Source organism: Plutella xylostella, chromosome 8, assembly GCF_932276165.1.
Source record: "Plutella xylostella chromosome 8, ilPluXylo3.1, whole genome shotgun sequence".
Classification (NCBI taxonomy): Eukaryota; Metazoa; Arthropoda; class Insecta; order Lepidoptera; family Plutellidae; genus Plutella; species Plutella xylostella.
This window is the reverse complement of record NC_063988.1, coordinates 625,021-651,084: the sequence shown is the minus strand read 5'-3', so window position 1 is coordinate 651,084 and position 26,064 is coordinate 625,021. Positions and strand designations below refer to the sequence as shown.

Genomic DNA, 26,064 nt, shown 5'->3' with positions numbered 1-26,064 from the left:
TTTGCGACACTATGTATTTACTTTGCTTTGTCGTCGGGGTTCAGTTGGCTGGAGGATGCCCGAAACTTATTATATACACTTTAATACTTTTAGTTGCCTTTCTACAAGTAAATACCACATTTGTTTGAGAAAGCTAATCGGGTTCCGAGTATAGAGTAAAGTGGCACCCCTATTAATTTCTACTCTTTCCTGGTGCCTACCAGTGTAAGTAAGAATTATACTTACTTACCCTAAAATCACCCAAAATGTACTTGAACATAATTGTCAATAAAGTTGGCGAGTAAAAGTTTATCGACCCACTGTGCAAACTTACATGTGTGCGTGTCACTGCGTGTGCTGTGTGAAGAGCATTGAAAACCCAAAATTGGCGCGGCACGTCACCCTGTACGGGCCCTTAAAAGTTAACGCGAGAAACGTGCGTTTGACAGATATTTCATGTTGAGTTACTGAAAAAGTTTTTCACTTGAATGGCCCTGTGACAGGCGGTTTTGGGAGCTATTTTAGGCACACTCAAAACTTTTAGCCAAGTTTGAGGGTTGGAAACTCTACTGACGAGGAGTCTATAGTATAGTCATATTATAATATTATAAATGCAAAAGTTAGATTTGCAACATAGTTAATTGATTATTACACTGATATACTCGATCAAATGTAGGTATAGAAATTGTAACAGGTGTTTCATAAAAGCCAACCACAAGAAAGGCTCCTTTCATTCACAAGTGTTGCTGTCCCCTGCATCTGGCACTCGGTCAATACATTAAAAGTACAGCTGAGTGTGGCGAAACATACAGGGATTACACATATTGAAGGAACAAACGCTCCGTATATAGTTTCGGCTAGAAACACAACGATGTTCTATCCCACTTCAGTAGTCGTCCATAGCCTTGTCGTGGTGGTACGCACAGTTTTTAAGGGACGAAGAACACAAGCTCTGTATAGGTTAGAGTAGCTTCAGAACTGAAAGAATCCTACTTCAGTGGTAGTCCATACCCTTGTCGTGGTGGTGCCAGCCGCCGGGGAAGTACTGGCGCACGACGTCCGGCGCCGCGTACTCCAGCAGCAGGCGGTCCACCTGGTGCCGCTTGCGCCACAGCAGCGACTGCGACAGCATCTCGCGGGCCTTCTCCACGGTGAACACTCGAGTTTCCATATTTGTGTCTCTGTGTTCCGTCCAAATGGATAGAGGAGACTTAAGAAACCTCCGATTTCCTTCGGCTAGAATGAATGAATTGCTCCACTTCGGCTCAAGTTTCCATATTTGAGACACCATGTTCCATGCAAATGGATGGAGACGATGTAAGAAACCTTCATGTATCGGTGCGAATGAATAAATTGCACTAAATATAGACAGGAGTTACTCTTTATCACGGATTACGCCGTGTCCACCAAGGAGCGCACAGTTTGTGACGAAAAAGGAACAAATGCTCTCTATATAGGTTACGGTAGAAACACAACGCTGTCCTATCACACTTGAGTGGCGGTCCATACCCTTGTCATGATGGTACGCACAGTTTTTGAGAGACGAAGAACACAAGCTCTGTATAGGTAAGGGTCGACTTCGCGCTGAAAAATACTACTTGAGTAGTGGTCCATACCCTTGTCGTGGTGGTGCCAGCCGCCGGGGAAGTACTGGCGCACGACGTCCGGCGCCGCGTACTCCAGCAGCAGGCGGTCCACCTGGTGCCGCTTGCGCCACAGCAGCGACTGCGACAGCATCTCGCGGGCTTTTTCTACGTTGAAGTCGCGCGCGCGCAGGAAGCGGAGCAGGGTCGTGTCGGATGGTACCTGGTGGGGAGAGGGGGTAAGTTTGAGGGTGTTTCTGTGTGAATTAAGGTCTGACATAGGTGGCCACTGGACAGTGTACAATGTACATTCCTTTAAGGTGGCTTAGGAGTAAGGTATTATCAAGTAGTAAACATAGAGGCCGCCTTTTGTAGATTGTTCCTAGTCTGTTAGTGTATTTTGAGTTTTTTAAGTGATGTGCACGAAGATTATATTCTATTATATTATTCAATAAAACCCCATGAGATACACTCTTTTTAACCTAGCCAGAAACAAAATCATTTACACACCAAGTAGGTAAATTCATTCTTACTGTTCGAGTATAAAAAAAGCTGATTTATGATCTAATCAGTTTTTATTTCAGTTATAGGCTTCGGTATTTCTTTCTATTATCGGATTTGATATCGTTCAAGAAATATGAGAAGATTTCTCACTCAGCGGAGATTTCCTCAAGGAATACCGACTGTAACAGAAGGTGTAATGTTCTCTTCCGAAGGAAACTTCCATCGTTATAAAAGAGCGATGGTGTCGCTTGTTAGAGGGCGTAATATTTCAATGTCCTTTGCAGACATAATTTCATCAAATTGTTACAAACACAAGATGTTCTGAAAATACGGGAAACTGTACACGAAAAGCATTTCCTTACGAAAACTATTCTTTTGTTGTTTTCAGGTTTTCAATACTATATCTATGTCTTGTGAATTTGAATATCAAATACCCGGAACTCGGAGGCGAAAGCTCAGAGTCTCACAAATGGAAATAGTTTGTAGTTTTAAATTCGAAACCCGTTGTGAATTTCAGTTTGAGGCAACCACAAATATTCCGATACGTCCAACAATATCGTATTTTATTAGAGCAAGCTCGACAATGTTTAGTGAAATAAAAAATATGGGCATTTTATTTAATAAACGGAAAAGATTTTGACATGATTATTGTTTTTGTAAAATAAATAAAAATCTGAACGATTCTTTCACTATTTACATCATTGTGTGTACCAGAGTGTTGTAAAATCACATGGCTATATTAATTTATGTCAAAATTCCTTCGGGTCACCCTTGCTAAAAATGTATACGTGACCAAAAGAAACAAAACACTACTCTACGGTCTACTTTTATTAAAAAAAACTCATAATCAGTCACCTTCCCCTTCTGCAGTTCCGAGATCCACTTCCTGAGCTGCAGCAGCCGCGACTCCTGCATCGGAGTCAGCTCTCCCAGGTACCGCTTGATGTACTCGCTGTCCAGAGTGTACTGATCTGTGGGGGGATAGAGCTGGTTAGTTGGTGGAGGTCTTTGGATAATGGGCAATGAGTACCAGGTACCGCTTGATGTACTCGCTGTCCAGCGAATACTAATCTGTGGGGGGATAGAGCTGGTTAGTTGCTGGAGGTGTTTGGAAAATGGACGATGCGCATAGGTGTGAAAAATGGTCAATGCTGAGCAATGGTCATTAGATTCTTCTATGATGATGTGTAAGTTACAGGGGTGCAAAACCCAATGTAAATTAACATCCACCTGTTATGACCAAATTCCCTCGAGGATCCAATATATCAAACAAAGGAAGGTTTCTTTCAGTTACAATAGCAAAAAAACAACAATAGAATATAAAGTTCAAAAGCTATCGATTGTAAGTAAATATATGTATATGTGTAAATAACTGCCAACGTACGTATTGACGAGGGTTAAAAACTACGAGGTAACTACCAGACAATAGAAACCCGGGTCCAGACCTACTCTATTTACCTTGAACTGTCAACCGTGTGACACGATTCACAAAGTCCTATCTACACACACCCGTCTCTACACATGGAACCCTGTCGCTGTAAACAATGCCACTGTTCGCGCACCAGGAAACGAAAGTCCCTGAAACTCTGGAGCTTGCATTTATAACTTTCAATTTACATGCCACTCGAATATAGTCGTTAGGAACTGAGGCACGTTTTACAATTCTCTGCAAGAAACTTTAGAGCGTTAAGGTTGAATTTCTAATGAATTGATAATGGAGATGGGAAATTTTCCGCCAGCAGAACATTGAGTTTCCTCCGCTCAGGAACGGTTTAATTTCAGGGGCAGGGGAAAGAGATTTCATAACTGCATTTTCACTGAAATTCCTTGCTTATTACATTTTTCCTTTCCACAGTAGGTGTTACCTGGCAATAGAAAATGTTTCTGCCGTTTAGCGTTACGAAATAATCCATTTCTATTTTCCATTGTTGTAGATAAGCTTGGGTAAGCCAATTAGATATGCAATGAAGCGTTGCAAAGGTTTTATTTATTTATCGGTGTGGAAAAGTCTTATTTCGCTCTCTGCGCAATATGTATAAAGAAAGAAGCTACTGTATATTATTATTTACTTCTCAACTAACAGTATGTTTTATTCCCAATTCACAAAAAACTTTCCCCGAAAAAGGCTCAACAAGGTTAAACAGCCATCCGTAACACTTTGAAACACATTATGTCGTATACTCTTGTAAGCGGAAAAAAGGAAAATGAAAACTTATAGTGATAACGGAATTGATAGGTGTGGAGCTGTGTGGAGCAGGGGTACATACGCTGAGCGACTCGGGACGGGAAGAAGCCAGACAGGTTAGGGATTGAAAATAAACGATAGCATTTAGCAAATTGTTTAGGTAGAGTAGGGTTCGCTCAAGCCCATGTACTAACAAATGCATATCTACGTATGTTTCCTTTTGATATCCGTAGATAGTACTAAACGGGCAACAGTTCAGTTACCCGCAATCTTTTATTTCATTACACCGTCTCACTACTCCAATATATCTCATGATATACAGTGGTTAAGCGATTATTAAATATAATGGTGATATTTGCCACAATGGTGATATTACCACCATTGTGGCAAAGAAACAGTGTTCGGGTCATCATACAAATCATACCTATTACATTAAAATAAATTGATACATAAAAATTACCGCAACAATCCCACCTTTGCTTACCCCGTAACGGATATCAGTAACATCAACTCATATTTATGTTAAAGCATTTCCACTTGCATCGTATTTCCACTGTAGTTCACACTGCAGCTAAGTTTAAAGAGCCTTCAGCTGTTGTGTGAGTTGACGCTGAACTGTTAACTGGATTACGAAGTTGGAGAGGAAATCAGCGACACGTCAGTGAGTCTCCCGCGCGCTTTAGCGCCCCGGGCGGTGTTGCAATGTGTAGAATAAATAAAATTTAATAATATAATTTTGCAACGACAGACTTATTTCTTTTAAAATATAAAAACTAAATGACAATCGGTTAACGTATATAGCTATATACACAGATAAAAGGTCAAACTTTTAACACCCCTCTGTTTTCGTCGGTTCTTAAATACTTACAACAGAATCAGAATAATACCTCATTTATAGCACTAAACCGATTTCCAGCCTTCACAATCATTTGTTCACCACAACTACAATCCCAGCCACAGCCCCATACCTAAGTTCAAAGTTCAACCCGTGCCCTAGACTCCCTAAGTAGAACAAGCCCGGGAACACTAGCAGCACTCGCTCCCGGGCGCAGCCGGGGCAGGGGGGCGCGGGGGGTGCCCCTGACCCCTTCCTCCGGGAACACGGTCAAGAGCGACTCCGCTCCCGGCCTGCGAGTCCCGCGACCCACTTGCCTACATTACATTTCCAATATGGCATCGGTGGGAATATAGAATAGACACAGGAATAGGTAATTGGTTTGTCTGGGTTTGTTGTTTCAGAGCTTTGGTTTGGATTGTTAATTGTGAATTGTGAATTGTGAATTGTGTTGATAATTAATTAACTTTCAAGTTATGCTTATAATTATAGTTTTTCCTAAGGAGCGTAGTAAAATCCAGTAGGTACCTACTTTATTTAATTGTATGGTCTTACCACAGTGACTTTGACCTTCCTTTTCCAGCCACTACCTACCTACCTATTAGATAAAATGTAATTAATTGGAATACCTAAAAACAGTAGTTCAATCCCAGTTTAAAACAACAGAGCCGATGCGAGCAAAGAGCTTCCGCCTTAAAACCACATCTGAAGGTTGAGGTTACCATTACCAGTAGCATTTCCCATGAACTTGCCAGTGAGAACCAAACAAAAACCAACCTTATTCAACTTCGTTACATGTTTTGGCGCATCCTGTCTTGAAGCGGGGTCTAGAACAGCTGTTCTGAAGTCAGTAGTGAAATGTTTGCTCTGTGTATTCCAGAATACAGATAGAGCGGGCACATGTGGGTGGTAAATTGTGGTTGCCAGAGGAAATCCTGACAAAACGTGGTCATTAAAACTTTGTACCGAAAGTTCCGACACACGGAATTCATATATTTTTGCTTTCAAAAGCTTTGATCGTTTTAAACTGACTTACATACACAGCAGTTATTTGCCTGTTTGTAGGAAACTTCATCATCATCATCAGGGACATATTGCTCGAAGTGTAGATTTCCACTTTGACGGGTCTCTGTAGGAAACTTAATACTAACTAAATTACTACTTTTGTTTTCTTTTTGCGCTCTTTGTAATAAAATGTTGCACCTCGAAAATACTTATGGCATTAAGTAAAGATAAGAAAATACTTATACCCTATGTTTATTATGTTTTTATATGTATTAGAGAATTAAATACATAAATAACAAAACCTATCATCAAACCAAGTTACATCGGCCACAATCAATAAAACCAACAGAGCATCTAAAGGTCAATATTGAATCTGTAAGGCTTCTATCTACGAAAGCAATTTTTCTCCGCTTATTACAATTTCCTGGAAGCCCCGACCGCAGTCCATTTCAGTTTCAGCTGCTGGTTTTCAGTTTACAAATTTATTATTTATGTCAGAGCAAAATCATTATTATCAATCTCGTTAAGTAAATAATGAAAAACTCTCCCGTCGGGCTTACATTAAAATATTTAGACGGTCGAATGGCGTAGTGGTTAGTGGCCCTGACTGCTATGCCGAAGGTCCCGGGTTCGATTCCCGGCTGGGGCAGATATTTGAAGACAAATATTTGTACTCGGGTCTTGGGTGTTGATATTTATATTTAATATGTATCTATCTATGTATTTGTGTAGATATATCAGCTGTCCGATACCCATAACATAGGCTCTGCCTAGCTTGGGGTCGGATGGCCATGTGTGAAGATGTCCCCACATATTATTATTATTATTTAATCAACTTACACAATGTACTATTTATGTAAATATGTGAGCAAAAAATACTTTAAAAATAACTTAATAAGATACTTATGTAGGTTCGTAGGCTTCCACCCTCTGATATTGGAATTCAGGGGCTGCATACTCCCACGCTGTACTCGGAATCTGTACGATTCATTTAATTTACTTCGCATTGCAGCAAACTTGCCACATTCCAGCCAACTCTAATTGTGAACTCCTACGCCTCACTTTTATTTAGAGTTGAACGCTGTTTGTGTTGGAATATGTACTTACTTTGAATTTATTTATTTATTTATATAAAACACATTAACAGTACATGTTATAATACATTTACAAATTTACAAAAAGGTTAGAGAGGTACTTACCTATCTATAACATGTACCAATTACAGATATGCTCAACACTTGGTAGGCACATTACAAAACATAACATAAACACATAACATAATATAAACACAATCAAAAATACAGTTTAAAAATTTAAAGAAAGAAGGAATTCGGTGCTTTAGGCACGAACTGCGCTGTTGTCTAAATACCTACTAGTTTTTAGTGAATAAATACCAAGTATTTCGTGGAAAATGGAATCGTTTTGAAACTTTATTGTTGACGAGTTGTTGTCTCTTTATGTAGGATACATTGAAACCCTCATGTATCGGATACGAGGAGCCTTCAAGACCGGGATTTAAGCGTCGAAAATAACTGGAATTCATCTGCATAACAAAAAGTCCAATTATGAAATGGAAATGATAATACTATGAAACACATAGGTATATTAAACAGAATGTATAAATATTATGCTCCCGAAAAATAAAAACACATGATTCTCTGGTAAAACTGTACAAAATTCCCCAAGATACGTACACTCGAAATTTATTAATTAAATTCTCCGCTCCGGTGGTTTTGAAAATTTGTATGTGGTATTGAAAATTCAAATGTGTTTCCGACTTTCCCATGATACGATTCTCGGGGAAAGTTTTCAGTTTCACTACATTACGTGGTTTATTTTTTTTTCCAAAACACGATATAATACCCTGTATATACTAGCAAGCCGCAGCAAGGCCACCGCTGCTGTCCAATCTACAAGTTTCCCCAGTAACAATAACTCACGACCGCCCCCTCTCTTTGTCCTAACACAACATAAAAATGTTTTTCAGCATCCAAACCGACCTTTAAAATGCTCGGTTTCAGGAGCAGTTTTAATGTAGAGCTAATGTTTATGCCAGTATTTAATATACTTATGAGACTTTTTAAGGATATAAATATATGTTGCTTCTCCCGAAAAAAAATATGCTAAGTGGCATGTAAGAGGGAGGGTTACATCGATATTATACTTCAGGAAATACCTTCTATGACAACATAATTTTTTAATGTATTCTAAAGACTAAATGCTAAGAATTGATTGACGGAGCTTATGTCCAACAGCACTGCAATAGCCCACAACAACGACCACACAATACATTAAATTACACAATGCACGAAGCTTCAGACCCCTGCCCACGGCTAGCGTGGGACGACATGAAAGATGCATAAGCCGTTGTTTTCAATTAGTCCAAATGTTGGCCACGTTGGCGCGGGGACTAATTGGACCATTCTTGTTGACTGCCACCCCGTTAGTACAACCGGTATTGGGTGCCAGACGGATTAAATTGGTAAAAATTGAGCATAAATTTGTACATGCAATGTTAGGGTAGTTCAGCAGAATGCCAGTGCTGCAGAAAAGTAAAATTAAACAGTATTAAGTGTATTTTATTGTAATCACACCGATTCTTATTATTTAATTAAACATGGCGGTGTGCCATTAATTTAATTAAACAAAACTTTACCTAATCCTCGACCATAATTTTACAACGGGCTCATCTCGGGATTTGACGGCAGGATTGTATGGTCACTGAAAATTTCTTGTTATACTCACATTAAGGTACTTTTCCACCAGAGATGTGCTTTGCTACGTTGCTATTGATGTTGTTGATATCCACCAATCATATTGGTTCACGTGGGAACAGATTTCTTACACATCATTAAATACCATAGCTGAAAATGGTGAGGTGGAAAGGCACTCTAAGGCACTTAATTTAATCATTCTATGTGGATTGTGTTGTAAATTTATTGTATTTTATTATATTTTTGATCTGGTGCATGTATTTTAATGAGTGTTTTTATAATTTAACTGTAATTTTAATTTCAATGTCACTCTATGGATTTTATTATCTGAATTAAAAATATTTTATTTTTTTTATTTATTTAAGGCCTAGTTTCACCATACTCTGTTAGTATCAGTCTAAGTCTTGTCTTAGATGTTTCTGAGTGATTAGGTACTTCGGTATGAGGCAGGCTTGGCTTATGTAGGGTTCAGTGATAGTCCAAAGCAGCTTATAACTTATGTATGTAACTACACTCCAAAGCTACTAGTTTCTACTCAAGTCATGACCCGCTTAGCGTAGGGTCTATTTTTATAAATTTTATATTGCATGCCGTGACAAGGGTCGTAAGTGTTACTTGTAGGTAATAGGGCTATATGGTACAAGGGTAGCCTTTGAAAAGCTTCATATCGCTTCCGCAGTGGGATATGCTTTCGCATACTTGTATTGTATGTTCACAAGTAGACTTCCATAGGCGTGAAGTACTAATAATGCACAATATCTTGCGTTTTTTTCTAAAAAGATAAAACTTTCAATAATCGTAGAATTAATGTTGTTTCGGCTTGTACAGTAAGCAGTGAGCATTTCTGCAACTTCTCGTATACATATAATTTGTACGATGAATAAAAACATTTGTCTTTGACTTTGAAACTGCTAGAGAACATGTTAATTTTCCCCAGCTGAACGCCGTCCCACGCTCCGTTTCAGCTGTAATTAGATGAAGCAGCTCGCGGCGCAGGGGGTCACTCTATAACACCACAAACGAAGTTTTGGACCACTGATGTGCGACCACGACTATCTCGTTGCATTAAACGTGCCGATTGCACGACAGCTCTAGTCGGTTAGTTTTACGTCAGTATGGAGTAACCCCCCATGTAGCAGTTTAATCTCTTTCCAATTTGCAGTGTTTACCGCCGGCCACTCGGCAAGGTCAGGAAACAACGAAATTATAGAGAGTGTTGCTAAAGTGATGTAATAAGCCAAGCCGGGTGGCACAGGGACTCCTTCTCGTCTACAATTTTGTGAAATTCGCTTTGAAAGTTTTTTATAAGTTACTCCATAGAAGCTTTGTAAATTACTTTTCTTTTAAATTTTCTCCTGTATTAGGTATATGATTTCTTGGTAAGTTTATGTGCGTAAGTTTATATTATTATTAGCTAAGAATCATCTAAAGCTGGACATATGCTAGGTCCTCGATAGACTTATAATTGTTGCCTTACTTTCAATATCAAATTCATCTACATTAAAACCTATCATAAATTCGGTCCTAAAATTTATCTAACTACCACACAAATTAAACAAAGCATCTATATTCGTCACAACTTTCCACCCAATAGACGAATATGCATATTTATCTCTGTGACGCTGCCCGCCCACGGCATGGCGGTGGGCGGGCGGAGACAGCCCAGCCGCTCGGAAACTACCACCGATTCCATGAATAAAGTGGAGATCAATGAATGGTGAACGTTATCTTAGACAGGGATCGAATGGCGTTTAATCGTGAATGAATTGCTAGGGTTAGACTTTGGTTTATTAGCATAAAATAAGGCTCTATTTATCTTAAATCTCATCTATTTTCCTTTTCTACAATTGATAAATACATTAGGTACTAAACCAAGAAACAAAAACCACATAGAAAAACTGTATAAATAATTACTTCTATTCACACGCTATTTACATACTTGATTGGCCTACTTCACTACTCCTACCGATCAGTTCTGAACATCCAGTACGCGGCATTGTTGATGATGAGGGACAGCATGACCATCACTCCAGCCACCAGCAGGGCCAGATACACCAGCCCTGAGTCATACCACCGCGGCGGCGGCGGCGGCGGCGGTGGGGCCTCCCGAATTACTGCTACTAACTTGGCTTTGCTCTTAGCACTCTTAACACTTTTAACACTCTTATCTGATTCTTTACTCCTTTTCTTCAGAAACCTCGCCACTTTCGTCTTCCGAGGAACTTTAGGCAGGTTTGCTGGTGACACTGAGGTGCCGACGTGGCGTTTTAAGCGAGTTTTGAACCGTTTTCTGATGAGCGTAGCGAGACTACTTCTCTTTGAGGTGACGCTGGGGTGGGAGGACATCCGGCTCGGACCTGGGGACAAGAGGGGGTGAGGAGAGAGGAGGGGTAAGGGTATAGGAGGGTAGAAAATGTATGACAAGGAGAGGGAGATAAGGGTGCCGGGATAGGTAAACTATAGGTAACTAACGTAGTGTTGAACTAGAACCAAGAAACAAATGATATATTTTTTTCAGCTACCCTGAGACAGGTAACTATCTATGTATGTGAATAATATGGATTATTGTATTCCTTATCATTATACTATGAGCATACCGCCTCAAGAAAAGAGGACCTGCTTCAAAACCATTACTTAAAGGCTACTACTCTGACGCATAAAACATGAGCATAACATAATTTGGCCACAGACTAAAACTCAAAATTGGATTACCCCAAGCATAATACGATAATATTCAGCGGGCATTATGCAAAGTGACGCGTTTCACATTAAAGTCAATTACGGCAGAAATAAGTTCATATTTGGCGAGCCTAAGAGGCTTAGCCACAAGCCAGGAGCGATAGGCGAGTATAATTTACAGGGTGTCTATGAAAGTATGGAACAGACTATTCAGTATGGGTGGTATTGTTGCATAACATTGTCGTTAATATAAGTTATTAACCTACAATACAGACCTATGTCTAGTAGATGATTGGGAATTCATAAAGAACGTAACAATTATAGTTTAAATAAGCTTTAAATAGGAATCGTAATCATAAAGTATTATAATATTTTACAGTATTTCCATGCAATCGCTTTTGTTTATAAAACGGTCCGCAAAATCATATTATAAAGTTATTACTCTAAAGTATTATTAAATATTAGAGATGCCACGAATATTCGGCAACTATTCGGTATTCGGCCTATTCGGCCAGTTTTTTCAGTATTCGGTATTCGGCCGAATAGTAAGTAGTATTCGGCCGAATACCGAATACTTAAAAAGTGAAAATATCTTACAAAGAGGAATAAAAAAAACAATTTAATCGTAACATTTAACTATCAAACAATCATTAATTGCGAAAACCTGAATACAACATCAGTATTTTTAATATTTAAAATGAATTAAAGGCGAATGGCGTAGTGGTTAGTGACCCTGACTACTGAGCCGATGGTCCCGGGTTCGATTCTCGGCTGGGGCAGATATTTGTTTAAACACAGATATTTGTTCTCGGGTCTTGGATGTGCCCGGAAAATGGCAATAGGCCCGCCCCCTATTACATTGGGACTTACATAACACTCTGGCGAAAAGTGGGTGCAGCAATGCACCTCTGCCTACCCCGCAAGGGAGTACATTAGTATAGTGCCACAAACTTATCTGTTCCGGTGAGAGCGAACTAAATTGTTCCATATCTCATTACTTACTAATTAACTGTATATTGATAAAGATTAGATAGGTTTATTAAAACCTCAAGTGCAAATAACTACTACGGGCAAACTTAAAATCTTATAGAATGAATAAATATTAGACATTTACTTGAACTGTCACCGGAACAGATAAGTTTGTGGCACTATACAAGGCGTGAGTGCGTGTTTTTTTTTTTTTTTAATTAAAGGCATATTGTGATGAATAAAGACAAGTTTTTCGGCATTTGTTCGTAAGAGACGATTGCGCTTTTTTAACCGACTTCGAAAAAAGGAGGAGGTTCTCAATTTGTCTGTATGTTTTTTCATAAAATATACAATACCTGCTACTGAGACACAGGTATTTTATTAACATAATATAAGTATAAGGTTCGGCTACTGATTCGAGTTGGTTGACCACCCGTTGTATGGATCTGCCGTAAGATTAAGAAGAACACTGTTTAAATAAAACTTCAACTTATTAAATTATACGAGATCACCAGCCGAATATTCGGTGGCCGAATATTCGGTATTCGGCTGAGAGCGCCGGCCGAATATTCGGTATTCGGTATTCGGCCAAATCACTATTCGTGGCAACACTATTAAATATATACCTATAATTTCCATAGTTAAGTTAAAAAGCAACTAACTTATTCATAAATTCAAAGTCTGTTACGGACTTGCGGAAAATGCATAATTGAATCATAAAGCAATAGAAGTAAAACCTATTATAAGCGTATGTCCACGGACACAAGCTAGTGTAAAAAAAGTGTGGTATACATACAGGGTGTCCCAAAAGTCAACGTCATCCCTTAAAGGGCTGATAGGTCAGCTCATGAGAGGCCAGAATATCAAAATATGACCTTAGTAAAAACTCGATAATTTTCGAGATATTGACACTTTTATAAATTTGCTGAAAATCGACACCTTGGATCAGTTTTTTGCGTGCCGCCGGTACAAAAATCCATATTGTTAGAATTTGTTTGGTGTTGCATCACCCTGTATAGCCCTGCTAATGATCGCAGTCAAAAAAAATATCGAGTAATGCTGTATGTTTAAAAAAAACACGGTTTTCAATGTCATAAAAGGTAATCGTATTTTATTATAAACAACTTTGACTCTACATACTGTAAAAAAAATATACCACGCAAACCTGGCACCTTATTTGAAAAGATTGCTCATTTAATGCAGTTTCCAAAATGGTATGAAACGTTGCTATTGTTTCAATTAACAAAAAAGTTATTGCTATTTTAGTACAAAACGACCTCGATGTAAAATTGTTTGAAGGAAATTTATCTGACTGAATTTATTAAGGGTAAGTCATGTTGGAATGAGTAAAAGTAAAATAGTTGGTGGCGTCAGCCGTGGCAACATAGATGACGCAAAAATAGCTAAGAAAAAACTTACCAAACTCTTATAAAACATATTTTGCGTTTTTTACACCTTATTTAAAAAAACAAACATTTATTGACTTTAATTTTTATTTCTCAAAATTATAACACCACATTATTATATTAAGTACATAATCAGCAAAAAATAATACTCATTAATGGTCATAATCATAATTTTGAGAGTTTTGTTTAAAAATAACTTTAAAATAAATAACAAGTAATTAGAGGTAATGTTAATAACAAACTGATCTGTCCCTTTTTTGGATACTGTGGGTGTACAATGTACATGTGTAAGCGTTTTACTTGTACAATATCACACATTAGCACTACTCAGGAATGTACGTTACCATGCGCTACATTTATGGGGAATGTGGAGGTGCTATAGTCCACTTTTTTCGAGAAAGATATTCAAAATGCGTTTTTTTTATTAACTGTGACAACGATGTCTCTTTTCCCACTCCCGGCCACACCACCTATTTTACTTTTACTCATTCCAACATGACTTACCCTTAATAAATTCAGTCAGATAAATTTCCTTCAAACAATTTTACATCGAGGTCGTTTTGTACTAAAATAGCAATAACTTTTTTGTTAATTGAAACAATAGCAACGTTTCATACCATTTTGGAAACTGCATTAAATGAGCAATCTTTTCAAATAAGGTGCCAGGTTTGCGTGGTATATTTTTTTTACAGTATGTATAGTCAAAGTTGTTTATAAAAAAATACGATTACCTTTTATGACATTGAAAACCGTGTTTTTTTTAAACATACAGCATTACTCGATATTTTTTTTGACTGCGATCATTAGCAGGGCTATACAGGGTGATGCAACACCAAACAAATTCTAACAATATGGATTTTTGTACCGGCGGCACGCAAAAAACTGATCCAAGGTGTCGATTTTCAGCAAATTTATAAAAGTGTCAATATCTCGAAAATTATCGAGTTTTTACTAAGGTCATATTGTGATATTCTGGCCTCTCATGAGCTGACCTATCAGCCCTTTAAGGGATGACGTTGACTTTTGGGACACCCTGTATACTGTATACTTATGCAGTTCCTAGAAAATTTGGTCAATAACTTTGAGGGCATAATTTCGAATTCCTGTATATTAATTTGTTTTCATTTCTTGTACAAGCTACGCAATAAACGCTATAATGACTAAAAATTACTTTCAGCGGGAAAATGTTTATGTTTTCCAAAAATACAGACTGTTTTCCGAGACATTTTGAGGTGGCGACGGTTTAATATTAGCCGCTTGAGTGTGTAACGTGCCTATTTATCTTTCAGTACGTGAACACATTCCGGAAAACAACTGAAAATTTCAGCACGACTACACTATAAGCGAAACGTAGTGTGGGACGCCCTCCGGCTAGATAGGGTGACGACTTCCGAAAGGTGGCTGGTTATGATTGGATGCGGAAAGCTAAAGATCGCATCCAGTGGCGTGCTTTGGGAGAGGCCTACGTCCAGCAGTGGACTGCTATAGGCCGATGATGGTGACACTATGAGACTAAGCTATAGTAATTCTGAAGTATACTTAGCATCATTGAATAAAATCTAGTTATTACTTATTGGAATGTTACTTTATTAATTGATATAATTATAGGTATATTTAAAACAAAAGCAAGCACTAGCACTATCGTATTTTGTTAAGCAAGGATGGAAGTTACTAATAGTAAGTAAGTGCGTGCGCGCGACGCTAACCGGCATGTCGCTGTCCTATGCTGCTGCGACCTATCGAAAGCTTTTGATGTGGCCGATCACTCCATCGTCACGGCCAAACTGGAGCACTATGGGGTCAGGGGACCTGCCCTCAATCTACTTAGCGACTTCATGTGGTGGGAGAGAGAGGGCTGGTTAGGTCACTCGAGATGCAAGGTTCGTCGGTCTCCAACATTATATTTTCCCTACTGATGAATGACCTACCTGATTCCATACCTGATGCTCACGTGACGATGTATGCTGACGACGTTGCAGCGACTGTCACTGGAAGCTCAGTCGAAGACCTGGAGGAGCGGCTGTGTGTAGTTGCCGGGCAGCTAGCTAAATGGTTTCGGATCAATGGCTTAGCCTTGAATCCGAAGAAAACCCATCTGCTGCACTTTAACCTGGCAGGTAGACGAGGTCGCCCACTTCAGGTGACTCTTGAGAAGGAGACCTTGTCGCAAGTCAATGAGACCTGCTTTCTAGGGTTCAGACTGGACAGCGGCCTGTTCTGGGATGCGCACATCGACTGGCTGTGCGGCCGACTCGGGGGCGCGTGCTTCGCGTTGTCGCGGCTCGCAGCCACCGTCCCGAGTGAGGTGGTGAGATCGTGCTACTTTGCCACGATCCAGTCTCTCCTCACATATGGGATCGAGCTGTGGGGCCGCGCGGCTGACTGGCACAGGGTATTCGTTATGCAGAAAAGAGCAGTGCGTGCTATAGCCCGAGTTCGATGCGATGAGTCGGCACGTGACCATTTCATCGCACTCAATCTGCTGACGGTACCCTCCTTGTACATACTGCAGGTAGCCTTGTTTGTCAGGAAAAATCTGCAGTTGTACAAGCAAAGCCAAAGAGCCAGACGCGCGGGGCAGCTGCTCGCCGTCCAGCACCGGCTGGCGAGGTGCGCGCAGTCCGTGCACGTGTGTGGCCCGGAGGTCTACAACGCTTTACCTACTGAGATCAAGGATGCGCCGTCACTGCCAGCTTTCAAACAATATTTAAAAAGGTGGCTTGTCCAGCACGCCTTCTACACTGTGGGTGAATTCATTAGCAGGAAGACTTAAATTATATTGATTTTTTATTTTCTCGACTTCTAACTACTGACATTGTATATTCTTATAATTTTTTATTTTATTCTTGACATTTTATTATTTTTATGATTATCATTTTTTGTATAATTTACCATTGTTTAAATTTTGTACTACTAAGTACATTGTAATGTTATATTAGTATTTCATTTTAGTTTAGGTATGACTTTATTTTTATATTATTATTATTTTTTCCTTGACATGTAATGAATATTATGAATAATAAATACAAATACAATACAATACAGTATATAAGCTAATCATATATTATTTATTTCCCGATAGGATAGGAAGTTCTAGCGTATAATTGTTAACAACCTGTAGGTATATGCACAAATTAGTTAATCAGTTAATTCCGTAAATAGTTGGTGCACTACACAGGAAAACTTATTAAATATTCATATGATAGGTAAATAGGTACATATTACAATAATATATTATATTATTATCATTTTTATTTGTAAAATATATAGATAGTTTAGTTAAAAAATAAGTAGGTACTTAATATTTTATTTTAATAATAACTTCATAATATATTATATATTCTATCACGATATGAACTGAAATGTGTATACACATACAGGCTTACTCTCTATCGCTCAAATGCAATGTTATTCTTTCATGTTTATTTTAGATTGTCTGGCATATTTAATTTTTAGACTGATTGCCTGTCTACTGCAATTTATTAAACATTTTACATATTTGCCGTTCACGCGTTTGGTTTGCCGGGCTGTGAAAAATGATTAGCCATATTTTTTGGAATACGAAACACCGGTTTATACAATTTGTTACAAGCTGTGACGTGATGCTGCGTCATTCTGCACAAATACTGCATTGAGCAGATAAAAGAAGAATGAACCGTAAACGTACTAACTCTGACACAATAAAAATGTCAAGATATTACGTACGTACTTGACTAAGAAAACTTGAGATAAAATTTTGATATTATACCGAGAGTTAAGTGAGTTTATAATTGAACGTTTGTTTAAATTGAATCAAAGGAGCCCACTTGAGTAACGTCGGTGCACCCTAGACAGTCAGTGAATGAGGCTATTCTGACTGGCTAATCCTCTCACCACTGTCTGTCACCGACACGATATGGAGAAGATGTGTACAAAAGGACAATGTCAGTAGTCATGCCTCAGTAGTTAGTAGTGATATTTATATAACGTTTATAAACTATCTATTACACTTGGTCTGGTTTTCTTCATAACAAGTGGTTCTCGACCTTCGTTTCGGCACGACTGTTGCCTTATTGGATTATGTACTATTTGTGTTTTGTTAGGACAAGACGAAAAATATTTATTTTCTCCAAGTCTCGTCAAAAGAAACCGTCATAAAGTTTTTACTGTTGTTATTTTCGAATAACAAGAGTGTTGAATTAAGTAGATAGCGCTTGGCACTACAAACAAATGAAATATTCCAATTTACCCGCCATGTTTCATTAGTGTCCCTACCCTATCTCAATTTAGACTTTTCCCATTTTGTCTTTGCCAATAACATTTAAGAAATAATCTTGCATGGCTTGCAACCTCAGCTAAATCAATAAAAAGATCTTTACAAGCAACTGATAACTAGACTTGCACCACAGCTCAAAAATGTTCATATTATCTCTTCCATCCAAAGGTTATCTGTTAGGGATTGCTTCTAGCAATAAGGCCGCCTTTTTGTTCTGTTTATAACTCAGTAAATACTCGTAACAGCGGACTATGTATTCAGTAGTTAGCTGTCGGCCGTATGTTAAGCCGCTCAATGACGGCTCGCAGCTGGCATTGTGCTCCAATATTGGATGTTAACCGACTTGACGGGCTGAATGGAGCCTCGTGGATTGGGTGATTGGAGTTGGAAGCTGTACTGCTATTTTCACTGTTGGTTGGGAAGTTGATTAAAGTTAATGTTTGAATGTAGAGAGGGTATAAACCGTTGATAGAAGGTAAAGAAAAAAGGTATTTTTTGTAATTGAATTCACATTATACTTTACGGAAAGTTAGGGTTAATTTAGCATTTGAAGAAAGGGAGTTAATAGATTTAGTATTTTATAGTCTTTGTAACACGTCAAGGGCGAATATTATCCTTTCAGACTTCGAGAAGGAGAAATACAAAGATGCTAAGTCACCCTGTGTGTACTAGCCTATTGTATTAGCCTATGTTGGTTCCTACATAGCCTTATTCTAACCTACATAAATACGCGTTTACCCGTAACCAGCCCACTTAGACTCACAACAAACAACTTATAAGTAAGTATAATTATAGTAAGCTAAGTTAATTTAAAGTCTACAAATAAAACGCCAAGTGTGTCGGGAGTCGGGACATTGAATAAGTAATATTGAAGAACCGGCACGGCACGGCTCAGTTTATGAAATTCAGAATACTTCAGAAGCTAGTTCCGAAGTGGAATGGACGGATATTGACCTGAAATGAGGGCATAGCGGAAACTGTAGCTAAATGTATGTATGAGATTTTAGATTTAGGTACAGCTGGATTTTATAGACATAAACCAATAAATTCCGTATATGTATTTACGTACTGGCACATGGAATATCCTTGTATTACATAGCAAAAGTATTGTAAACATCACCGGCTTCGCATTAAGGGAACCTACCAAGTTGCAAGTCCAGAGCTATGTTGTCGGCTCCGAATCTCATCTTTATGAAACTCGCCATTCGCTTTCTTTCTGTACTAGGCGGAGCGGCAAGCAGCTCGATGGCAGCACCAGTACCCTTAGCAGGAACATTTCATCGTTTCCGTATTTCATTACTACACGTTAACTTTGAACGTATTGAAATGGCAGCATAAGCCTTCGTCGTGTGCCGGTCGTTACAACGTTACCAGAGTAAAAATAAGGTTGTACCACACTGAGATTGTTAAGTTCAAAACCTTCATAATAATTTCAAAGTAAGCAGCGATTCCTTACAAAAGCACTTTAACAATTGTCTATGGATGATAACTATGATTTGAACGCACATCCTAACTTTTTTTTTGACATTTGTCATCTGTCATCTGTCAAATTATCAATCTATTGACACTGACAGGTCGGCTTTCATAATTATTTGTTAAATATGTTTATTGTTTTATTGAATTCAACGCAGTGATATTTATTTGCCTACGGATACCAACGCCAAGGCCCACGGATGGAGAGGTCGCCAGTGGTGCCTTAATAAGTGGAAGGAACTAGCCAAGCTCAATAGAGAAGGGACGGCACAAGGAGTGATAAGCAAAGGAGAAAATTAAACATGAAACATAACATTAAACATAAAAGGTTGTCATGACAGATTATCCCCTCGTCTCTCAATGATTTCCTAATACCTAGGTACTCTTTAAAAAGCATTAACTAGTTACCTTGAGATAAAGCATCGGCAGTACTCATGTTTCTTTGAAATAGTTAGTAGTTATATTCTTATTCTTAATGATGCAATTATCATTTGTTTTGCAGGTATGGAGTGATTATAAGAATAATACAAAGAGAAAATGCTCCCAAATTGCCTAAGGGGGCACAGTGAATGGTTGATGGTTCAGCCCTAAAATGGATATGTCAGATTGAAAGCTGCCGGTGAATGCTATACATTGTATAATTGATGTGATGAGATATAGAATCAGCATGGAAAATGTGCCTGGTACGGGGAGCCAGCCCAATCCAGCTATACCAGCGTATCCTGTACCCAGCATCACGGACCAGGCCACCGCCTGCAAGTGCACCCCTGTGAAGGCATAAATTATAAGTGTGCATTTTGATTGCTCGGTGAAGAATACATTTAGGAGAAAAGATAAATCATACATTTTGTTATACTATGCTGATGTTTGCAAATGTTACATGTACTACCTACTAAGATAAATATGTTTTTTTGTAAAATAAAGAATAAAAAACTGTTAAACAGAATGTAAATATTTTATTTATTTTGTGGTAATTTCATTTATCCAGAACTTTATACCCATTAGTAAGTGGGCCCAGAAAGTTGATGATTTATCATTAATGAAGTCTATTAATCCTGCCTACCAAGAGACTTATTACCTTTAGTTAGGTTAAGTGCCAATTTCTCCGTAGTCGCTTTGAGCATAACCAGGGAGTAGTGGTTGATTTTTGACACATCTTTCGTGAATTTTATATGGATATGACTTATAATTAATAAATCAATCCCTGTCAGTTAGATAACCGACTATGGAGAAATTGGCACTAAAGTTTATAGTCAATAACTAACTGTCCTTAACTATTCTAGAGAGGGTAGAGTTCAAACACATCTAGACAGTAGCAATAATGGTATTTATTAATACAATTACACATAACTACAGTTAGGTACATTAGAATTTTACGAATTATAGCTTACAAAGCAAAACGTGAGTAAGTATAGGTGTTTGTGTACTGTGTTGCTACTTCTTACTGCTATTGGTGCCATGGATGCCATGGATCTCATCCGTCACGATGGATTCTCGGCACTTCCAGTCTAGAAGGTATTCATCACGAGCTTCAATCACCACGTCATCACGGTCAGACACGCCAAAATCGAGGGCCACGTAATGCAACATACGGCACGCTGTACTTAATAGATTTTGCACACTGAACAGTTGTATAATGGTCTTGCTCCAAACAGCGCCATCGATTTTCAATCACACACATCACAACCCTACATTTCCCATGAATTTTTGTAAATTTTGCCTCTGGGCTACCCTCCTCATCTACGTCTCTTGATGCGTGTAATAAATACTAGTTTAGTTTAGTAGGGTATCTACGTGGTCGTAGCATATTGGTAATGAATAAAAAATACGAAAACCAAAGGAAATAAATGCTCTAACTTCCATTTTAAATAGTTGTCACTGAATAATTTGCAGTGAGAAAATCTTCGAGTAAACTCACGATACGATATGTCAAAATCAAATTCATGCTACCATTTCCTATACAAACCGCAAAATACTTCACGTTACCATACACGTTACTACACGACGAAAAGTTCCTGCTGCCGATTTTAGTTCTGCTACTGCCCGCCATGGGCGCTGTTCATATTTCCCTACAAAATTCATCGTGTCAGATTTACTTCACGTCCTCGACGAAATTTCGTGCTAAGGGCTCAGGGAGTGATACGAACCTCCTCACTTTGCGGTTGTGGCACTAGTGTGTGTTTGTGTATATCTACTCGTATGTGTGAACTAACCTGGCGGCGTCGGCGGTGCTACAGGCAGCGCCGGAACCACAGGCGGCGGCGACAGTGGCTCCGTACCACGAGACAGGATGCGGCGAAGCTCCCGGTTGCGCCGCGCCTCGCCCGCGCGCCACGGCTGGAGAGACGTCACGCCCTCCGCCATCAGGTCCGCCATGAACACTTCGATCAGCTCCTTGCCTGTGGAAGGGGTAAAGGGTTGTAGAGTGGTGGAGGATGTACGGTCAGCTTCATACGTAGCTATACACTTCTGTACCTTGTCAAACTGACGAACCGTCAATGTTGCAATGAATGGATAGGCGGTTTGTTAGATTGGCAAGGTACAAAAGTGTATAGCTACTTATGAAGCTGACTGTACTTCAATGGATAAACTGCCCGGGAAAACAACAGAGATGCCGGATAATCCAGAGATAGTGCAGTGTGCTTGAGCAAAATTGATGACAAAATATTGTCAATAGCAGCTTCGCGTACTTTATTAACTTGGGACGGAAAAGTGGAGGTTTCGTTTGGATTTATTTATGTATCTGATGTTGGCTGAAAGAATAACTTCGAATATAGCTTAAATACATAATAATAAAAATACATAGTTTTAAAACGTATGTTTTCAACTAATCGTCCCAAATAAGTAAATGCTTTTCTACTAGGTATCATTCGCTGAATACGTGTTTACTTTGACTAGACTACAAAACCAAAAGCACTGCTATAAAATAAACATTTCCACAATCATAAGAGTAGAAAGAAATACAGAAAGCCCCATTCCGGCCACTAAACAGCTAAAAGATCGTCGGCTTAGTTATAAGCAGGCTGTACAGATGCCGGGGCGGTGTTCGCGCAATCCCGGCGTGGATTACACATCACAATATCTGCGATTACACATGACTAACGAGGGGGTAAGTGGGGAGAGGGCGTCTCTGGAACGACTATACCAACGGGGTAATAATGTAGAGTCGGCAAATCACTACCCTTAGTACAGGTTTTATATTTTCTACAAATGTTTGCTGAAATAATCTATACTGTAATCTTCAAGTAATGAATCTCAAACGAGTATCAACTGCAACCGAGTAATTTTCGGTGTACTACCTACTACCTACTGATATTTTATATTGTACTCAGGTGATTGTTCACCAGTCGTTTAAGATTTATTACTTGAGACGAAGCACTTATGTAGTTGTGTATCTAGATACCTACGTATTGATGTTTGATAAGTACTAAGATGTATCCAAACTCAGTTACAGAAAATCTTAAACAGTAGTACCCTTACCTAGACTACACACTCATACGGTTTTACTGTCGTTACTGTAGACAAGAGTACCGAGTATAAACCTGCATGATTGAGACTGTTTATCGAGCTTCAAGCAACAATAGTAATACCTACTTATCCCTAGCCTTGAGTGTTCAGTAACATCTTCATGTTTTATAAAGCTCCTTTTACAGACATGCACATACATAATCCCCTTGCAGGAAAACACAAGGGAAGCGAAGGGAAAAAGGAAATATTTCCATTTTTATGAAATTCCAGAGTCCTCGTGTATGCCATCGAATCGCATCGCGACACGTGCAAGCTACAATATGGATTCTTAGAGCTGCACGGGTAGTAAATTACACAGGTATTATTTAATAGGTTACCTGCAGTCCTACTCTATTTACTTATGTTTCCTACTTCCAATTTAGTGAGTCTATTAATTATAATTATTACGAGTTTCGCGCCCGAGCTTAGTGAGCATTATTCTATACACGGCCTGCTTGAAGTCAGGATTGACTGCTTCAAGCTGCGACTCCACAATTGATCTAAAGTCTGTAGTCTGTGTATGGTGACTGGTAGTATCCTGACTGCTTCAAACAGGCTGTGTATGGTGTGTCTGTAACGGTTGGGCACGGTGACTGTTGGCCAATTTTTGAATATATTATTTAGGGACTTGTAAAGTTACCTTCCACCAGCCCGCACCGTCCACCAACCCGCACTGTCCACCAACCCGCACTAGGCCAGCGTGGTGGACTAGGCCCAAATCCTTCCTTCATTGGAAGGAGACCCGTTTCCCAGCAGTGGGGACACGATGGGGCGTTATGATGATGATGGTCTTAGTCTTTCGTCGACACGGTAAGAAGAAGAATTACCTTTAGCAATATTGGCGGCGTACTGCTTCATGGCGATCTTCTCGACGGTGCTCTCGAGGCCGAAGAAGCTCTTCACGTCCAGCTGCGCGCTCTGCTCGAAGCACGTCCACTCGGAGTTCTCCGGGTGGACCTGCGGACGAGGGATTGCGAACTTTAGTTGTAGAGGACAGGAGGAGGAGTTCGTTCGTTCGGCTGATGATGGAGCAGACCGTGTGTTATGGGACCCAAAATTTGGATACGATCGTTTTCGGCCAGAAACCCACGGTTATCATGATTATAAATGCAAGATTAGAACTCATGGATGTGGTTTGTGCATGAGGCTTGATTCTGCAAATTATTGAAACAGTAATTTGTTATAAGTACTATTGAAGAGTCTTTGGTAGCCATCCTTGTACTTATCACCTTCTACACATTCAACTTTCTTATACTACTCATAGCAAGTTACTGAGTTGCAGAAATATGAGAATTCCAGCTACAAAGTTACAATAGATTACTAGAAAAACTATTTTCTATATTCCATTCCCATTCGCCACCATCCGTTTCTACATTTTGCACAAACTGAATACAGAATCCTCGTACAATATAGTAATATCAGCGACTACGAAAAAAGGCGCGATGGACAAATGATTATCCCTCGGAAAACGATACCTAATCTCTAATCTTTTATCTCACGGAATTCTGACAGTTATCAATTTTTGACATGTCAGAGATCACAAACCTTTTTTGGCTGGGTACTTTTTTCAATACGAGTCTGAATATCAGTTGTATCCGTCAATTTTCTATATTATATTTTCAAATATTTAGAATGATGGTCTTTACGTTAGGCGCTAAAGAACCACGAGGACGCTTCTTACTGGGAGAGAGAAAGTCTAACTCTTGTGCTCTGTCAGATGGGGCCGCTTCCTGGGAAGGGCCAGGTTGTGGCTCCATAACGTTTATAAAAATCAACAAACTATCACAACGCGAAAGGTCAACGATAAGAAACCGGCCAAATGCCAGTTGGACTCGCGCACTGAGGGTTCCATACAAGTCTACTTACCTGAGATATTTTTCCTTTTAATTTCATCATTATGTACATCTATATGAAATATTAGCTTGATATCTTTAACCGTTTCTGAGAAAAAGGGTGGTGACAGACATACGGACAACAATAAGGGCTCCTTTTTTCCTTTTCAGGTACGGAACTCTAAAAAAGAATAGTAACAATCGGATCAATCGTTTCCGAGATATTCGTGGACAAACACACATACCAACAAAGATATAAACATACGTGGGTGGTCTGAAAAGTTTCCGACCTAACATAGATACAAGATTTTTTTTCTTAAAATTTATTTTTATTCTTCTACATAGTCTCTCATATAGTAATTAGGTGGCGCCAAAACACGGATCTAGTGCGCCTAAACTGCGCCAACAGAGCATTGGAAATGTTCATTCGAACACGTCGTTGGTCTGACGTTAGCAAACGCGGCAGCCAACGCGCGGACAGCCTTCTCATGCCTAAATCTTGATTTAATATGTGACAAACACGTTTTCTGGACATTTTCATTGCCTCTGCTATCTCTCTCACTTTAATTCGGCGGTCGTCTAACACCATTTGGTGAACTTTAGCGATGTTATCGTGAGTAATTGCATTTTTTGGACGTCCCGAACGTTCATCATCTCCAAAGCTCTTACGGCCACGTTTTAATTCGGCTGCCCAAAATTTTACTGTGGTAAATGACAGAGAAGAGTCCCCGTACACAGAATCTAACTCATCTTTGATTTGCGTAGGGGCATTCCCTTTCAAAAACGAATATTGTAAGACACCTCGATACTCGATTTTTTCCATTTTCACAGAAATGCTCACATCGACTCACTCAAACGACTGTAAAATAAAAACCGCGCGTCAAAAATGGCTGAAACTTTGAAGTGTTGCTGTCAAAAGATGCACCATTACATTCCCTGACTTTAATTGATGTGTGCTACCATCTTCACGTTGAGGTCGGAAACTTTTCAGACCACCTACGTACTTATACAATAAAAAACACATATTTGTTTATTAGGCTTAATGGATTGTCATATGTTAATATGGTGCAGTTCCAATATAATATAATAATCATTTTATTTCAAACAACAAGGTCCATAATTAATTACAAAAAATCAT

At 39.0% G+C, this 26,064-nt stretch overlaps 1 protein-coding gene and 1 long non-coding RNA gene across 5 annotated transcripts in view; one reads left to right on the top strand and one right to left on the bottom strand.

Annotated features, from left to right (window-relative positions):
• Positions 1-26,064, bottom strand: part of LOC105384338 (protein real-time) — a 64,899-nt gene that overhangs the window by 9,827 nt on the left and 29,008 nt on the right. For 2 of the 3 annotated variants that reach the window (XM_048622763.1, XM_048622764.1), the window contains exons 4-8: positions 23,922-24,051; positions 21,801-21,986; positions 2,922-3,037; positions 1,726-1,785; positions 991-1,120 (exon numbers count right to left, since the gene is read on the bottom strand). In XM_048622763.1, coding sequence (XP_048478720.1) covers positions 991-1,120; positions 1,726-1,785; positions 2,922-3,037; positions 21,801-21,986; positions 23,922-24,051 — 622 coding nt within the window. Of the gene's footprint in view, positions 1-990; positions 1,121-1,595; positions 1,786-2,921; positions 3,038-21,800; positions 21,987-23,921; positions 24,052-26,064 lie in introns of all 3 variants that reach the window. The other variant, XM_048622762.1, reaches the window with a different exon arrangement.
• LOC119693189 lies at positions 19,371-21,312 on the top strand. 2 transcript variants are annotated; one of them, XR_007266573.1, is made up of 2 exons: positions 19,371-19,915; positions 20,090-21,312. It is a non-coding gene; the product is annotated as an uncharacterized LOC119693189 (long non-coding RNA). The 2 variants fall into 2 exon arrangements; XR_007266574.1 differs by having other exon boundaries at positions 19,371-19,966.